Below are 18,146 nucleotides of genomic sequence, written 5' to 3'. Positions count from 1 at the left end.
AGTCGAACGACCTACGATTTTGACCCGCCTATCAATCGGTGGAAGTCAAGGAACGTGATACCCACCACCTCTCTCGGGGCACAGAAAAAACGCCAGTTTACCATTTTTTGTCGTTTTTGTTAAATACTATTGTTCTGATTTTTTATTCTTGACAATTCTGCTTCTTCTTCTTCTTCTTAATCTTCTTTTTCTTCTTCGTATCTGCCGGTTGTTGTCTTATCATTCTACGTCTTCTTTTGCATCATTCTTGGTTTTGTTTTTGAAAATGTCTTCTGCGCGTATGTGTGTGTGTGTTTGTGTTTGTGTTGGTTGGTTGTTTAGTTGCAATCGCTTTTTTTTTGTTGTTGTTTTCTTAATCAATTTACTTGCGGTTTGCGTGTGAGTGTGTGTGTGGGGGGGGTATTTTCTTTTGTTTCAATTGGATTCGATTTTCGTGTGTTTGTTTGTTTTTTTTTCTTTTCTTGTTTTGGTTTCATGAAGAGAAATATTGTTACCTTTTTAATCTTAATCTTATTCAGTGTGTGTACGTGTGTGTGTATTTCTTGTTTCTTTATTTCTGTCTGTTCCGTGTATGTTTCTGTGTAAATTTCTGTGTGGGTGTGTACTTTTTTCTGTTGTATCTGTTCTACAGCTGTTATAACGAGTTTTTCTTCTTGTTTCCTTTATTTATTGGTATTAATTCAAATAGCCTGCTTTTTCTTTAAATTTAGCTAACTTGGTTTATCTGCGGGTTTTTCACTTTACATTTAAATGGTTTTTCTTCTTCTTTTTTTTTGTATGCTGAAATACTTTTTTTCATTTCGTTTTTTTTTTTTCTTTTTTAATTAGTTTACAACAATCGGGCAGTTTTATGTGACGCGTTGCTTACTTTTTTTTTGTCTGCTTTCTATGTACTTTTTTATATTAGACGCTTGGATTTTATTCTGCAGCTTACTGTTGTTGTAGTTGTCGGTTGTTGTAGATCTGCTTGTTTGTTTTCAGAAATTGTTGGTTTATGGTTTCTGCTAAAAATCAACAAATTTTCGCTTGTTTTACTTATCTTCAGTTTTATGCACTAATAAATAAGAGCTCATTAAAAATCGACCGACCACTTCCGGGCTTCCTCCTGAGGGGAAAAAGGTTCCATTCGTTTTTTTTTTTTGTTTAAATGTGTCTTCTCCCGGGAAGGGCGGGCTGGGGATTAGTTGCTCGACAGCGGGGAAACTTGGTAAAGTCTCCCCGGCTGGACACGGCCCTCTTTGGGAGGAAGACGATGGAACCAACCCACGGGAAGGTGGGAAGCGATCTTCTATGAGAAATGGTAAACGAGAAAACACATTTTACGATAGTAGGGGAAAGGAAGGGGGAACAGGGAAACTGAAAGATGACACAACAAAACTGAAGAAGGAGGTTGAAACTAAAAAGGAAGGGGAAAACATTCGACGGGAAAGGAGTATACACCAACACGAGAGAAGGAATAAAAACAATCTTTAAAACAACTTTTATTCTCTTCTAATATATTCACTTCACTTTCGTTAACAATTTTTCCTTGCGCTTATCCTTGTTTTTTTTTTCTTCTTAGTTTGCTTCTACTAAATTTTAGTTCTTTGTTGATTCTTCTCACTACTTCTAGAGTTTCTTCATTATTTTTAAATTTTTTAAATTAGCTTTTCTTTGTAACTAACAACGAGTTGATTTCATTTCTTTTTTATTTTTAATTTATTAATAATAAGAGAATGATGAAAGATAGAGAGGGGAGAGGGGTGGCGGCTGTTTAGGGGACAGGGGGCGAAAAGGGGGATTCGGGGGTATCGCGGGAAAGCGCGGCGGGATAGTACGAGATGAGAGTGAGGAATAGCAAAGAGAGACAGAGACAGACAAAAAGGGTGGAAGGGAGGGTGGGGCTTTTCCGATGGAGAGTGGTAGTGCATTGCCGAGCGCACGAGAAGTTGTGAATGTATGTATGCGCGTTTGTATGTATGTGTGTACACGACGAACATTAGTCAGTATGGCGAACGAGACCATCCACACGACACACACACACACTTCGTGTATGCGCGGGTGGGCGGGGCCTGGGGGGCATGTTGTGTAACTCTGCTATATGTGAATGTGCGCCCATCCGGAAAACGCAAACGCAAGTGCCGACAACTGTGACAAAAGGTAGCGCACACGGATTATACTTTAGTTTTCCTTTTGCTTTTTTTTTTTTATTAGTTAGTAAAATGTCCTCTCTTCCCTTTTGTTTAGGCTTCTAAAGTCTCTGCCTGGTTAAAAACTAACACGAACGCGCGATTTTTCTTCATTAACGATTAGCTGCTCCGAAAATGCGCAACTGGCGTATATGTGTGTGTATGTGAATGTGTGTGTGTGTTTGTGTGAGCAGGTGAACGTGGGTGGGTTGTTTAAAGGGGGAGGTGCGAATGTGTTGGTTCAACCGAAGTCGCTCGCGTTTTGTTTTGTATTACTCATGTTACATTAGGCACGCTGCTGCTGTATGGCATCACTTCCTCACTTGGTTTTTGTACGACAAACAACGATGACGACGACGACGAGCTGGCTGGTGTTTTGGCGCGTGTGACTCTCTTCTCCAATTATTACACAAATTTATATCTCTTCAAGATTGATGACGACAGACAGATGTACGAACATCCATACGCGTGTGGGAGTGTGTGTGTGCGTGAGATACCTATAGATGCGAAGGGGGGGGGAGGGGAGCGGGGGGTATCGGGGGGCTTTCTTTTATGTGTGAATGTGCACAGGGGGAATTGAGTTCGATGAGGACGGGAGATACTGCTTCTTATCTTCTTTACGATTTTTGTTTTCGCTAGTATTTCATCTTCTTACTTTTTCTTCGTGTGTTTGTGTGTGTCTGTGTGGAAATCATAATTTATAACTTTATATAAATTTAATAATTAAAAAAATATAATTACTTTTTTATGCTCATTTTTTGTTATTTTTTTTACTGTTCTTTTTTATCTCCTTTTTCGGTTTTTCCTTCTTTTTAATTAATCTTTTTAAATATAAATTTGTTGACCTAATAGTACGTTTCTTGCTCTAACCAGCCGCCTGGGTTGCGTCTCAAGTAGAAACGACGAATTTCATCGTACACGAAGATGGACAAGCTGAACGGCAAGGCTGGCAGCCACCAAACGAATCTGCGTGGGAGGAGGTAAACATTAGAAAAAGATGATAATCGCTGATCGGAAACGATCGATCCAACAAATCGATACTCACTTGAGTGGGAACATGCGCAGGCCCTTGTCCATTCCGGGGGTGTAGGATAGGACCGCAGCCAGTATCGTCTCGAACACGAGACCGAAGTTGAGCGCCCAGTTTCTCATGCCCTGGTGGAAAATCGAGTTACGGCGAGTCTTACAGATGATCAAATCGGCCCACTGGACGACGACAATGGACACGAAGAACGCGGTGTGGCAGGTGAATTCCAGTGTCTTGCGGTCGCGGTAGGTCTGTTGTGTTTGGGTTTGGGTGAGGTGCAAAAAAATGAACATGTTAAGATCACATTTGAAGGAAGTTTTAAATGCTAGAATGTGCGATTGAAGACTGTATCTATGCCAACAGGGTAAGAAAGACGATTTGCTGTTAAGTGATTTGGTATAATTCAAAAACTTGAGTTCTAGACGGACTTTAAAATATCGAACTTCTCCGTCCATTATGAATAAGAAATCATCGGAACAAATCTAATAGGAATGTTCGATTGGATCATATTTTGACAGTTCATTTGGTTCAAAACATTATCTCCGCTCATTTCGTTCTCTGAGGATTTCTACTATAGAGTACAGCCAACTTTCGCTCGTTGGGCTAAACTCGTAGCCTACTTAGTGAAAGGCATTTGTTAGTTGGGCTGAGCTGTCAAGCGGCAAATTGTTCAAACATGAGCCCCTCGAAAATGAATCAGCACTGTCAGAAATGACGTTTGACTTCGATTTAAGTTGGCTACAGCCCAACTAACGGGAGCCCAACTAGAACGTAGCCTACTTAAAGATAGCCCAACGAGCGAAATTTGACTGTACAGCTTTCTCCGAAGAACGCGTTACCCACTGAGTTCTACCCACCGCTTTGTCTCGGTGGGTTTTCAACCAAGCGCTCTGATTTTCTGCGAGTGACTAGTTCTCCATTGACACTACTCACATGCAAAAAATCAGACCGATTGATTAAAACCCCACCGAGAAAAAGCGGTGGGTGCAACTTAGTTGGTAACGCGTTCTTCGGGGGATAGCTGTATATAAACACATCGAGAGGAACTGCTGGCTGCTGTCGACTGCTGCCCAGCGCTGCCAGATTGTTTTCAAGATTATCGGTATCAAATGTTTAAAAAAATCGGTATTTTATTTTTGAAATTAATTTCATATTGTTGCCGTTATTAAAGGCAAGTCTGAGCGTCTGTTCTCCAGGAGGAGCGGCTCACAACAGCGTCTGTTCCCATGTTAGGGGCGGCTGATCTACGTCCGAGTGCCAGTGAAGGACTCTAAGCACAACTGTGCACCCTGGTCCTCCGGAAAGTTAAGCATTGCAACGGAAAATCAGCAACAGAGGAATACGAACCGAGACCAACGGCAACGACCCCAGCGACGAAATAGGACTTGCGATTGGAAACTCGGCACGTGGAACTGTCGATCTCTCAATTTCATCGGGAGCACCCGAATACTCGCCAATCTACTGAAGGACCGCGGATTCGGCATCGTAGCGCTGCAGGAGGTGTGTTGGACAGGATCCATGGTGCGAACGTTCAGAGGTAATCATACCATCTACCAGAGTTGCGGCAACACACGCGAGCTGGGCACAGCTTTCATCGTGATGTGCGAAATGCAGAAGCGCGCCATCATCAGTGGTTGGTGCCCGGTCGACGAAAGAATGTGCAGGTTGAGGATCAAGGGCCGATTCTTCAACTTTAGCATAATCAACGTGCACAGCCCTCACTCCGGAAGCACTGATGATGACAAGGACGCTGCCACGACGTCAAGATCATCATAGGAGATCTAAACGCTCAGGTAGGCCAGGAGGAGGAATTCAGACTGACGATTGGAAAGTTCAGCGCCCACCAGCTGACGAACGGGAACGACCTACGACTCATCGATTTCGCCGCCTCCAAGAACATGGCCATACGTAGCACCTTTTTCCAACACAGCCTCCCTTATCGTTACACCTGGAGATCACCACAGCAGACGGGATCGCAAATCGACCACGTTCTGATTGATGGACGGCACTTCTCCGACATTATCGACGTCAGGACCTATCGTGGCGCTAACATCGACTCTGACCACTACCTGGTGATGGTCAAACTGCGCCCAAAATTTTCCGTCATCAACAATGTACGGTACCGACGCCCGCCACGGTACAACCTAGAGCGACTGAAGCAACCGGATGTCGTCTTAGCATACGCGCAGAATCTCGAGGCAGCGAGCTCGATGTGCCCCCTCTAGAGGACTGCTGGAGTACAGTAAAAGCAGCCATCACCGACGCAGCCGAGAGCACCATCGGGTACGTGGAAAGAAGTCGACGGAATGAATGGTTCGACGAGGAGTGCAGAGCGATTTTGGAGGAGAAGAACGCAGCGCGGGCGGTAATGCTGCAGCATGGAACCCGACAGAACGTGGAACGGTATAAACAGAAGCGGAAACAGCAGACCCGCATCTTTCGGGAGAAAAAACGCCGCCTGGAAGAAGCGGAGTGCGAGGAAATGGAACTGCTGTGCCGTTCCCAAGAAACACGGAAGTTCTACCAGAAGCTCAACGCATCCCGCAACGGCTTCGTGCCGTGAGCCGAAATGTGCAAGGATAAGGACGGGAGCCTCTTGACGGACGGCCTTGAGGTGATTGAAAGGTGGAAGCAGCTCTTCGATGCGCACCTGAATGGCGAAGAGAACGTAGGCACGGGAGACCAGCGCAATGGAGGAAACGACTACGTCAGTGCAGCAGAGGACAGAACTGACCCAACTCCCACGCTGAGGGAAGTTAAGGACTCCATTTAGCAGCTCAAAAACAACAAAGCAGCTGGTAAGGATGGTATTGCAGCCGAACTCATCAAGAAGGGCCCAGAAAAGTTGCCCACCTGCCTGCACCGGATGATAGTCAGGATCTGGGAAACAGAACAGCTACCGGAGGAGTGGAAGGAGGGGGTAATCTGCCCCATTCACAAGAAAGGCGACCATTTGGAATGTGAGAACTTTAGAGCGATCACCATTTTGAATGCCGCCTACAAAGTGCTATCCCAGATCATCTTCCGTCGTCTATCACCTAAAATGACCGAGTTCGTGGGAAGTTATCAAGCCGGCTTCATTGACGGCCGATCGACAACGGACCAGATCTTCACCGTACGGCAAATCCTCCAGAAATGCCAGGTCCCAACGCATCATTTGTTCATCGACTTTAAGGCGGCATACGACAGTATCGACCGCACAGAGCTATGGAAAATCATGGACGAGAACGGCTTTCCTGGGAAGCTGATCAGACTGATCAAAGCAACGATGGACGGTGTGCAAAACTGCGTAAGGGTTTCGGGTGAACTATCCAGTTCATTCGAATGTCGCCGGGGACTGCGACAAGGTGACGGACTCTCATGCCTACTCTTCAACATCGCTCTAGAAGGTGTAATGCGACGAGCCGGGCTCAACAGCCGGGGTACGATTTTCACGAAATCCGGTCAATTTGTGTGCTTTGCGGACGACATGGACATTATCGCAAGAACATTTGGAACGGTGGTAGAACTATACACCCGCCTGCAACACGAAGCAGCAAAGGTCGGACTGGTGGTGAGTGCATCAAAAACAAAGTACATGCTAGTAGGCGGAACCGAACATGACAGGATTCGTCTAGGAAGTAATGTCACGATAGACGGGGATACTTTCGAGGTAGTGGAGGAATTCGTTTACCTTGGATCCTTAATGACGGCTGACAACAATGTGAGTCGAGAAATACGAAGGCGCATCATCAGTGGAAGTCGTGCCTACTACGGGCTCCAGAAGAAACTACGGTCAAAAAAGATTCACCCCCGCACCAAATGTACCATGTACAGAAAGCTAATAAGACCGGTGGTGGACACGAGACATGGACTATGCTCGAGGAGGACCTGCAAGCACTCGGAGTTTTCGAGCGACGTGTGCTAAGGACGATCTTCGGCGGTGTGCAGGAGAACGGTGAGTGGCGGCGAAGAATGAACCACGAGCTCGCTGTACTCTACGGCGAACCCAGCATCCAGAAGGTGGCCAAAGCCGGAAGGATGCGGTGGGCAGGGCATGTTGCAAGAATGCCGGATAACAACCCAACTTTGCAGGGTGTTCGCTACTGATTCGGTTGGCACAAGAAGGCGTGGAGCGCAGAGAGCACGATGGGCGGACCAGGTAGAGCGTGATCTAGCGAGCATTGGGCATGACCGAGGATGGGATGGAGAGCGGCAGCCGCAAACCGAGTATTGTGGCGTACTATTGTTGATTATGTCTTATCTTAAATGTGATGTTGTACAAATAAATGTATGTATGTATGTATGTATCCATAGGAAGCCAGAAAATTTTCGGAATTTGGAATTAAATACCAGGAGTAGTCATTTCCAGGGGAAGCTCAGAAGAAGCTCAGAAAAACTTTACATTAGAAGTCTAAAAAAAACACATGGAACTTATCACTTCTGGAGAAATTTCCAGAAGAAGGCGAAATAAACGTCTACAGATACATTCGGTAGAAGTTTAATTGAACCTTTTTTGAGAAGACGGATGAAGCTTCCTAGAAACGCTGGAAGAAACATCGTAAGGTAGATTGGAATAAACTTTTGGAGGAAGTCGGAAGAAATTTCCAGGAGAAGTTGGGAAAAATGCCGGAAGAAAGGGGGTGTTCGAACAACATTCCCTGAAGTTCGTTACATGTTCTAAATTTTTCATTCATAAATTTTCCTGATATTTATAAAACATGCCTGACGACTCCGCAATGTACCTGAAGTTTTCAGAATATTCCTGAAATACACTTCGGAATATCCCATCATCCTCCTTGAAAGTTCTATCAATTTTCCTGAAGCTATTTGTGCTGTTTTGTAGTTCTCTTCTGATCATCCTAGAAGTATTTGGAACTTCCCTGATTATAATGAAACTACCGGAAAATCTCTAATCTTCTTTGAAACAAATGAAACTGTCCTGAATACCATTAAATTGCGCTGAAGTTCTTTGGACTTGAAATTTTTTTTCCAAAATATGTCTGATGTTTTCTTTAGTTCATTGGAGTTCTCTGGACTTTTCTGAACATCGCAGGTTCTCAAATTTTAACAAAAGTTCCTTAAAAGTTCCTGCACTTTTCTTGAAGCTATTAGAAAAACAATAAAACTCTGGAAGCATCCCTGAAGTTTCTTGGAAGCTGAAAACAAAACTGACAGTAGAGGACGGGAGAACCTTCCTAGAGAAGCCAGAAGTAGCTTCCAAGAACGTCGAAATAACTTTCCGGTAGGAATCGGGAAATAACCTACGGGGTAAGGTCGATGAAAATTCCAGGGGAACAAACTTCCAAGGGAAGAATACCTAAACTTCCGAAAGTTATAAAATTAACATGGAGTTCACTGAATAAAAGTATTTCCTGATTCCCAGGAATTACCGGGATCAGCCATCAGCTGTTTCTCGACTGCTGGTTAGCCAAAATCGGCAAGGAAATGGAAACATTAGTCGGAAGAGTTTCAAGCAAAGCTCAAAGCAGATATTCAAAAAGATAAAAGTCTTTCACAATAGTTTCATCTGACAGTTCAGCGGCAGACAATATTCATTTTTATTATTTATAAAAAATCGGTATAAATCGATATAAAATTTCAAAAATCGGTATTCTGAGAAAGCTTATCGGAATAACGGTATCAAGTTTGGAAATCGGTATAAATACCGATAAATCGGTATATCTGACAACACTGCTGCGGCCGGCGACCGTTGAGAGTAAACTGATTCAATCCGGATGGATTGTGTGCCGCTCCCGGGACGGGACTTGACAATCGAACTTCTCTAAGCAAACCCCACACGTATCAATATATTGACGCGAAGGGGAATTATTAACAATAATATTGATGATGTGAATACAGAATTACTGTCAATACCGATGCATTGACGTCAATATAGAATGTATCAGGCGTAACATTTGATATTGGCACAAAAGCATTTGTAAACAAAGTTTTTAAGGCCCTTTACAAGCGAACTAAAGTACGCCCACGCAAACCAATACCACTTTTGAACAGGTGAGATTTGCCCCTACCCGATGATGTTGTTGGTTTGCGTGAGCGAACTTCGATTCACGTGTCTTAAAAAGTTGGTTTACAAAAGCTTTTGTGTCGTTATCAAATGTTATGCTTGGTATTGACAATACGATTATTGTTAATAAAATCAAACGTGTAGGGTCCTCTTTATTGTTTTTGAAGAATGCTCTTAGGAAAGTTGTGCGTGGGCATTTTAGAGCATCAAAAATATGATCACCAATCAGGACCCTGGCAATATCATATCTGTTTTCTCTGACATGGAATACGAATTGTTCAGTCTTATAGCGAATTTGTTTTTGATTCAGTTCCTGGATCCGGTATCAAGATTGGGTCTGCTTGTTGTTCATCGAACGTCAGTGTGAACGTTTGTTTTTGTAATCTGGCTCGGGTTGTTGTTGTATAATACAACAAATTCGATCTTAGAGTGCCTGTCGGGAGTGTGACGACACGTCAGCCATTTGACAGATCTTCTGTTTGATTGCAAAGCGGTAAAAGATAAAGGCTGACTAAAAGTAAAACAACAGTTTGTCGAGTGCTCAAAACCTACAAGGACACCCTGTGTGTGTGTGGAAAGGAATCAGCAGACCTACGAAAAAACTGGAACCAGGGATCGTCAGCTGCGCAGCAAGGTGTTGAGGTGCGTTAAAGTCAACCCTGGTCTTTCGAACCGAGATGTGACCAGAAAGTACAACGCCAACTTTCAAACGATGCGGATGCCAGGGAAGGATACAAGTCGTACAAAGCCAGTAAACATCCGAACCGGCACATGAAGCAGAATTCCGTGGCCAAAAAGCGTGCTAGGCTCTTGTACGACCGTGTTTTGACGAAACACAAGGGCTGCACTTTGATCGATGACGAAACCTACGTAAAACTCGATTTAAGCAGCTTCTCGGTCAAAAGTTTTACATCGCGACTGGACGTGGGGATGTACCGGCAAGATTCAAGTTCGTGTTTGCCGACAAGTTCGCGAAGAAGGCCATGATTTGCAGTTGTAACCTGCAAACGAAACCATTCGTCACATCCTCGACGATGACATCCCATGTTTACATGCACAGCAAAAAAATAATTTTGATATCACATCAAAGTGGATGCACTACAATCATGTCGAAAATTTCATGTAATTTTTATGAACACATAAATAAACAAATGCAGTAAAAGCAGCGTAATGTCAGTTCATGCATTGTATTAATGATAATGTTGTTCTTTTTAGCAAGTAATATTACACCATATTTTCGACATGATTGTAGTGCATCCACTTTGACGTGATATCAAAATTATTTTTTTGCTGTGTGGAAGAATGCCTGAAAAAGCGTGTATTGCCGATTATCCGCAAGTATTGGGGCAATGTCATCTTTTGGCCCGATTTGGCCAGCTGCCACTACTCCATGGTGGTTCTGGAGTGGTATGCTGCCAACAAGATCGGTTTTTGTCCCCCCTCCGAATTGCCCGGAATTTCGGCCAATCGAAAAATACTGGGAAATTTCAAAGCAGTGACTTCGACGAAGCGACGGGGCAGTCAAGGACATCCAGCAAATGCGGGCAAAATGGACGAAATGCGCTGATTCCGTGTCCGTTTCCACTGTGCGGGCGCTGATGGGCTCCAGCAAGAGGAAGGTTTGAGATTTCGTTCGAACTGGAGAAATGTAGCCATCTAATGCTGTAGCTTTGAAGTTTTAATAAAAGTACTGTAAAGTAAACATTGATGGACTTTTTAAACTTGTTGAATCACGAATTACAGGTCTTTTTGTGCGTGTCAATTTACTTTTAGTCAGCCTTTAATTATCTGTTCTAATTTTGACAACTTGTCAAAAATGCCGGCCACATCTGAATGCTGGTCAAGAAAGGAATGGGTAGGAATATGTTCACGTAATACTCACTTTAATGAAAGCCGAGAACACCTCTGCACTTCCACGAGAAATCACGGGGATGTTTGATAAAAGGGTTGGGATTGCAGCAAGATTTGTTTTGGTAAACGATCCTAACGATTCAATAGCGCGAAGGAGCTTGGGTTTGAACCCACGGTTTTCTGCTCAGTAAGCGAAATCGATCGCCACAAGGCCACCGAGCTCCAATTACAAAACAATTACGATCAAGTTTCCGTTCAATTTGTTGTTACTTTGTTTCGATCCCGGTGAGCAACGACGACAACAATTGCTCTTGAGAAGAACTTAATATGGATATGGATCAAAACTCAAATATTACTTCTTTTACGTACCCATCATTTTAACCGACTTTCATTACACTCAGTAGTGTATAAGGTGCTTGGGTTCTAACCCACGATCTTCTGCTCAGTAAGCAAAAACGATCGCTCTAAAGCCACCGTGTCCTTTACATCACAACAAGCTACGACTGACGATCGTTCATTATCGGTTACAAGAAGCTATTACCATAGGGGTAAATCTAAGACCAGAAGGTCCCGAAAAAACGTGCTCGACATTTTGGCTCAGCTCTGGTACTATCTTCAGTCTCAAGCTAATCGATGCACCCCTCGAAACATAGAAAAATCCACGAACCCCTCCTTTTATCTGTCAAACTTTCATAGCGAATTAAAACAAACTAGAATTTCGACTAGAATGGGGGTACGTTAATCGATGTACTTGGGACCAATAGGCTAGTCAAATAGTGAGCCAATTTAAAATCGTTAGTTTCCACCGGTTGCTATTACAATGCCTGGGCAACTTAAAGGACAGATACAGGAAACATACAATGCACATCCACAGGGCACATTGCTTTTGAGTGCTATGACGCCTTCACCATCGTCTCCGCAATGTTTAAATTTTCACGCTACCAACACATACGTTAGGGCTACATCTCCATACCTTGCATAGACCACACGTTATTTTGAGACTACTCAGTGACTGGGTAGAGAGCGCACTCTTGTATGCTGTATGGAGTTGTCGAAAAATGAGAAAACTAGATTTGCTCTAATATAATTTTTTCCTAAGTTCAAAATGGCGCAGTTTGAAGTTGTGAACAGGCGATTTTTGCGCAGTGAGACTAACATTGATTTTTTAGAAGTGAAGCAGTGAGAATGGAGCAGCTACGTTATAGCCTGGATGGCGAAAGCTATCAGCAGCTAGTTGGTGAGGTACACAACTCTATCAAATAGTTCGTTGGTATCAATAAGTACAGAATTATCATTGTTGTCTATGGGGAATAGGGATACGACCGTACGATCGATTTCACTAACACTAGTATATAAGTTACCGTGTAAGATGCTTATGAGAAATAAAGCTTCATTCCGTTCTTGCCTCTTGAACACAGTGATTTGATTATTGAGCGATCGGACATTACAAAATAACTACGAGGATTGTGTGAAAAGAACAAGAAAAATAATGGCGTCTTCTGGATTTTCGCTCCGCAAATTTGTACCGGAGGAGGAGGAGTGGCAGCTGTTTCGAGAGCAACTGGAGGAGTTTTTCAAATCGGCGACGGTTCCGGCAGAACGCAAGGTTCCAGTGTTGGTGAATTGTTTTGAAGCAAGGACGAACAAATTGCTGCGGGACTTGAGCACGCCGGATTTGCCGTCAACGAAAAATTATGGAGATTTGTGCAAGCTGCTTTCGACGCATTTTACACCTACAACAGTGGTTCACAAGGAGAGACGCCAGTTCTTCAAAGCGGTAAGAGGTGAAAGCGAACCGGAGTCGGTGAAATCATGGATGGCAAGAATAAAACGTTTATCGTCCAATTGCAAGTTTGGAGACAAGCTAGAGCATAACCTCACTAACAAGTTCATTTGCGGTTTGAGGGGAAGAGCTTTCGATCGCGTGTGTGAAGAAGGAGAGTCCATTTCGTTGGAGAAGGCGATTGAAATACGACGAGGAAGAAAATCAGCCATCCGTGCAAACTGTCAACCTGATTCGCAAAAATCAACGAGCAAAGTCGATGAGAGGAGCTGTTCGGAACGTGGAATGCTACTCGTGTGGAAGACATGGACACGTTAAACCGGAATGCCCATTCCGCAAAGCTATTTGCAGAAGTTGTCGGAAGAAGGGACACTTGGTAGTGGTCTGCAGGACGAAGGCAAAGCACTGCTTGGAAGAGAAACTTACATCCGCCGAGCAAGAAGAACACGACGTTGAGGATGTTGAGGAAGGTTGGATTGAAAGCCCTCCCGGCTGGTATTACTCGAAGGACTTTAGAAAGACTAAATCTTAAGTTGAAAGGTTGATAAGCGCTGTTTATTTAAATATGTATTCATTTAATCTTTTACAGAATATTCGCTATAAGGCGGGATTCATCAAGGCCGTGGTATTTAGTTGTAAGTGTCATGAAGCAAATACTCGTCTGTTAACTGTAATTTCTGACTAACTACCGAGTGCTCAACGGTATAATATTGGGCCTATTTGCTATACATATATACTAACACGCTTAGCGTGGGGGTGTAGTGTATAGGGATACGACCTTACGGTCGATTTCACTAACACTAGTATATAAATTACCGTGTAGGATGCTTATGAGAAAAACAGAGTGGTTTGATTATTGAGTGATCGGACATTACAATCATTTTCATAATGTTTTTTTTTTATATTCTTCTTGGCCGAAATAATTTATATATAAAGCATTCATGGGGCATTCACTCGTTTCTATCGAGATGGGTAAGGTTTACTCAGGTGACAAATTTCATCTTCTGAGTAACCGTTACCCAGTTTCCTCCATTAGAGTAAAAGCATGTTTACCCATTTTTGGGTAACTACCCTACTGGACTGAGTGATTTTCGACTCAAACATGAGTAGCCTCAAAATAGCGTGCAGGTTGAGTTGACTCGACACAAGAATGCCGTTCGGCTCAGTAGCACCCGTCATAGGCGTCCTACAAACAAGGTGAAAGATGAAGATAAGATGGCTTACTTCATAATGTTAAGTGGGCCAGTAATGTTTGAAGAGATTAAGCTTCTCTATCCCGCGGGTAATTTTGAGGAGGCGACTTTTGATGACTTGGTTTCCAAACTCAAAAGTCGTCTCGATAAAATCGACCCAGATTTGGTCCAGCGCTATAAATTTAGCACAAGGGTTCAAAATACGGATGAAACCATGGAAGATTTTGTTCTATCCTTCAAACTGCTGGCTGAATTTTACGGTTTCAATAATTTTAAAGAAGTAGGGATAAAGGACAAAAACTTAAGACAAAGGCTCTTGAGTGAGGATAAATTAACTCTAGCCAATGCGGGGAAGATAATATCCACTTGGGAGGTTGCCAAAGCAAATGCAGGGACAGCGCAAAACCGCAATGATGGAGGTTTAGTAGGAGCTATTGGCAAAGGCTATGCATGTACAAAATTAGAAAGGACTTATGATTTGGCGAATCAGGAAGCAAGCACCAGTAAAGAATCGTCTTGGCTTTGCACCTTACCATACGACACCACAAAGGAATGGAAGTGGGAATCCAACGAAAGCGGGTCAAGCGAACTTCGGTTGGCGCATAGGTTTAGGCAGGTTTAGGCAGCGTCCGGATTATTCCAACATGATATGCCATTTTTGTGGAATGAAAGGTCACATAAAGAAAAAATGCTTTAAACTGAAAAACCTAAATCGGAATGCAATGAATTTGGTAGATTCGTACAGGCCAGGACCTGCAGCGGATAGGCATATCACGGAACTGCTTGAACGGATGCGTACAAACGAAATGTAATGAAATAATTACAGTGGAACCAACAATCAATACGAAACTATCGATTTGAAATTGGCTCACTACTTGACTAGCCTATTGGTCCCATGCAAACGATTAACGTATCCCATTCTTGTCGGACTTCTAGTACTACACTATGTTTGTTCTGATTCTCTATGAAAGTTTGACAGATAAAATATAAAATGAGGGGTTCGTGGATTTTCCCATGTTTCGAGGGGTGCATCGATTAGCTTGGAACCGAAGATAGTACCAGAGCTGAGCCAAAAACTTGAACACGTTTCTTCGGGAACTACTAGTCTTAGAGTTACCTCTATGGTGGAACCAAGAAAGTCGAAGAGAGTCAGGAAAGAGAAGAAGTTTGAAGATTACTCTTACAATTAAAACATTGAATAGGTATATAAAAAGTTTGACGAAGGTCAATTGGAGTGTTCACTCGGCTGTCGATAAAAGCAGGCCACTCTCGATGTGTACCGCGCGATCGTCTGTTTTCTCGGCAGCAACCATTGTGTGGTCCTCCTAATTGTTCTTCATCAGCAGTTCTTTCGGTCGATACGTCGTCGACTTTTTTTTTTTTTTTTATTTTTCTTTGATTTGTTTTCCGTCGATCTTGTTTTCCGTGCTGAGCACCAATGCTACCGACGCCAGGGAGGCAGCTCCCACACCTGGACCCTACCTATCGACTCATCAACTCATGAGCCGGGGACCAACGGCTTTACTTCCCTTCCGAAGGAAGGCGTGATCAGAGATGTTATGCCTCAGAACATCCCGGCGACGCCGACTGGGATTGAACCCAGGCCTGCTGGGGTGAAAGGTAATCACGCTTACCACTACACCACCGGCGCCGCTGTCGTCGACTTTGGAAAGCAACCGTTTAGTGATGAGTGTGTGTGTGAGTGCTGACCACATTTTACGTCCATTGCTACAATGGAAGCGCTCTGACCCCCGTTGGCGTAACTGCCATACAATGAAACCACTGGAAACGGTTCCAGTTCTGATGGAGGAGGCTTTTTGGATGGCGGAAGATAATGTGTTTATTGTGTTGTATTATAGTTTTGACTATAGTTTTAAGATGTATTGTATAGTGAACAAGAATCCTCGGCTCTGTAAAGTTAATTCGTTCGAGCCTTATCAAATCAAATAAATTAATACACGAAGGTCAATTTTTAATTAAATGGGGAAGGACTGTGGCATTCGTGCGCATTTCATCGATACGTCAAATGACGTTGCGATGTTAAATACCTATGCTAATTTGGCAACACTGATGCTAGGATAAATATGTCAGAAATATACAGAACCAGTTCAGTTGAATCTGGAATTTTAAACTCCGTTAGCATCCGAAGAAGTCCGCCTAGTGAAATCAGTCCTCCTAGTGGAAACTGTCCTCGATCCGCCCAGTGAAATCGGTCTACTCTCGGTCCGCCCAGTGGTTGCCGTCCGGTGAAGCACGGACATAAAAATATCATCCACAGTTGCAGCTTGCTTGTCTACGAAAATCAAGCGTGATCTTGGGCATTGGTGAGATTTGATTTTTAGGGCATCGAGGACTAATCCAGTTCAACGACAGTCATGAGGACTTCAAATCTGATAAAATTGTCGTAAATAGTCTGGGGTCAAACTAGTGCTATAATGGACAGGTCCCATTGATGCCTTTGGATTTCAGTCAACTGGACTTTCCTTGAGCTTCCCTGGACTTGGGTTCGGGAATCTCTGGATCACTTCAAGTCGACAGGATTTGCTTTCAAACTAAAAGACACTGACCTGGCGGTTCTATATTTGAGCTTGTCCTGAGTACCACCGAAGACTACAAATCAAGAAGACTGGCAACTCTGCCAAAAATCAGGAGACAGTAACGGCAACGCCTCTTCTGAGCAAAAGTGGAACCGGTGTATGATGGTGTGTGTTAATTCACGCATGCATTCACACACATAGGTAGAAATAAATAGCTGTCAATTATTGGTTTTGTTATGATTGTCGTAAAAGTGAAACGATTCTTTCTTTGCTTTATGCTGACAACGAGTAAAATTTCAGCTGCAGATGGGTTAGTCAAGTATTGAAAATTAAAACTATGGCAATGATGCCATGCACAATGATGGTGGGACCTTCCACTTTTTCTAAGATCTTTAGTGATGCATTTATGGGCATTCGTATGGTGCATTAGTAAAATGCATGCCCGTTCCGTACGGCTTTGGTACCTGGCCACAGCGGGGGGAGTTAAGTTGTGACGCTCGGCAACTTGGCACAGTACTCGCTGACCATTTGAATGTCACTGGCCAAACTGATGCTGTTGTTATCAATCTCTGGAACAACATCTAAAATTAGCATTAGCATCGAACAAGTTGCACAATATCGTAGGTGGTACGAATTCAAAACTATTAAGAGCAAGACGGATATCTATTACTGGACAGATAGTAGGTAGGAAAAAATCACTATCTCCCAGATAAAGACATATCCCGCTCCAACAGTTAAGAATTGTCCTGGCCACGTCCTTACAGCTGGTAGGGATAAGAAAGGTATGTTAGTCCAACATTTACTTAAGACAGATGCAGAGAACTCTACGACTCCTCATAAATGTCTCGGGAAGTTAGGAATTATGTTAGTACGGAAGGTAAGCCATAGGATACACCCAGTCTGTGTTGCTGGCAAATGTAGATTTTTTTATAAATGTTGAAATTGCTGACGCTCTGCTGTAACATAAGGTTGCTAAAACCATGCTTAAATCTAAAATTTATGGCAAATGAAAAATTTACCCTAGATGGCATTACAACAAACGCTTCGATTGTTTGTGTTCTGACAACATCTAAAATGGAAATATATTCTTTATCAATGCGTGCCGTTTGGGATTGTAGTCCTTCAACCTTTCATGTTCATATTCACCAACATTAGATTCTGCTACGCCTTCTGTTGAATCGTGATGTAGGTACCGGATCTTTCAAGCGTAAATATTCAAATCAACGTATCTGCTTTTGTAAACAATCACTTCAATCGACGGTTTGTCTTAACTGCTAACTCATCCACGCAAACAAACACCATCAACAGGTAGGGGAATCTATCCCCTACAAGCTGGTGTTGTTAATTTCAAATCGTCGATTGAAGTGATTGTTTACAAAATCAGATACGTCGATTTGAATAGTTAAGCTTGCTTTCTTCTTTTTGGATCCTTGAATTTTCAGCAGCTTCCGAATGACGGTAGTTCACTCAACGGAGGTGGAAGCCGCCAATTCCTTATAATTGATTGCTTCCAACAGGCACAGTAAACAATATTTCGGTTCATCATACACAAGTAAAAGTTACTTTCACTAGGCATCGAT

The 18,146-nt window shown here is 43.1% G+C and overlaps 1 protein-coding gene and 1 pseudogene across 11 annotated transcripts in view; one reads left to right on the top strand and one right to left on the bottom strand.

The window, feature by feature from the left end:
* Positions 1-1,148: 1,148 nt before the first annotated feature.
* Positions 1,149-18,146, bottom strand: part of Atpalpha (sodium/potassium-transporting ATPase subunit alpha) — a 216,242-nt gene continuing 199,244 nt past the window's right edge. For 10 of the 11 annotated variants that reach the window (XM_065224007.1, XM_065224006.1, XM_065224003.1 and 7 more), the window contains 2 exons: positions 3,214-3,446; positions 1,149-3,134 (listed from right to left, as the gene is read on the bottom strand). In XM_065224007.1, the coding sequence (XP_065080079.1) occupies positions 3,014-3,134; positions 3,214-3,446 (354 nt within the window). In that variant the 3' untranslated portion in view covers positions 1,149-3,013. The remainder of the gene's footprint in view (positions 3,135-3,213; positions 3,447-18,146) is intronic. The other variant, XR_010517724.1, reaches the window with a different exon arrangement.
* Positions 11,318-14,950, top strand: LOC135702904 (uncharacterized; annotated as a pseudogene).

This window comes from Ochlerotatus camptorhynchus, unplaced genomic scaffold (assembly GCF_037179485.1).
Source record: "Ochlerotatus camptorhynchus isolate MF236.1 unplaced genomic scaffold, CSIRO-AGI_Acam_v1.1 ptg000203l, whole genome shotgun sequence".
NCBI lineage: Eukaryota > Metazoa > Arthropoda > Insecta > Diptera > Culicidae > Ochlerotatus > Ochlerotatus camptorhynchus.
The sequence above is the reverse complement of the archived record's forward strand: the minus strand, read 5'-3'. Positions and strand labels throughout refer to the sequence as shown.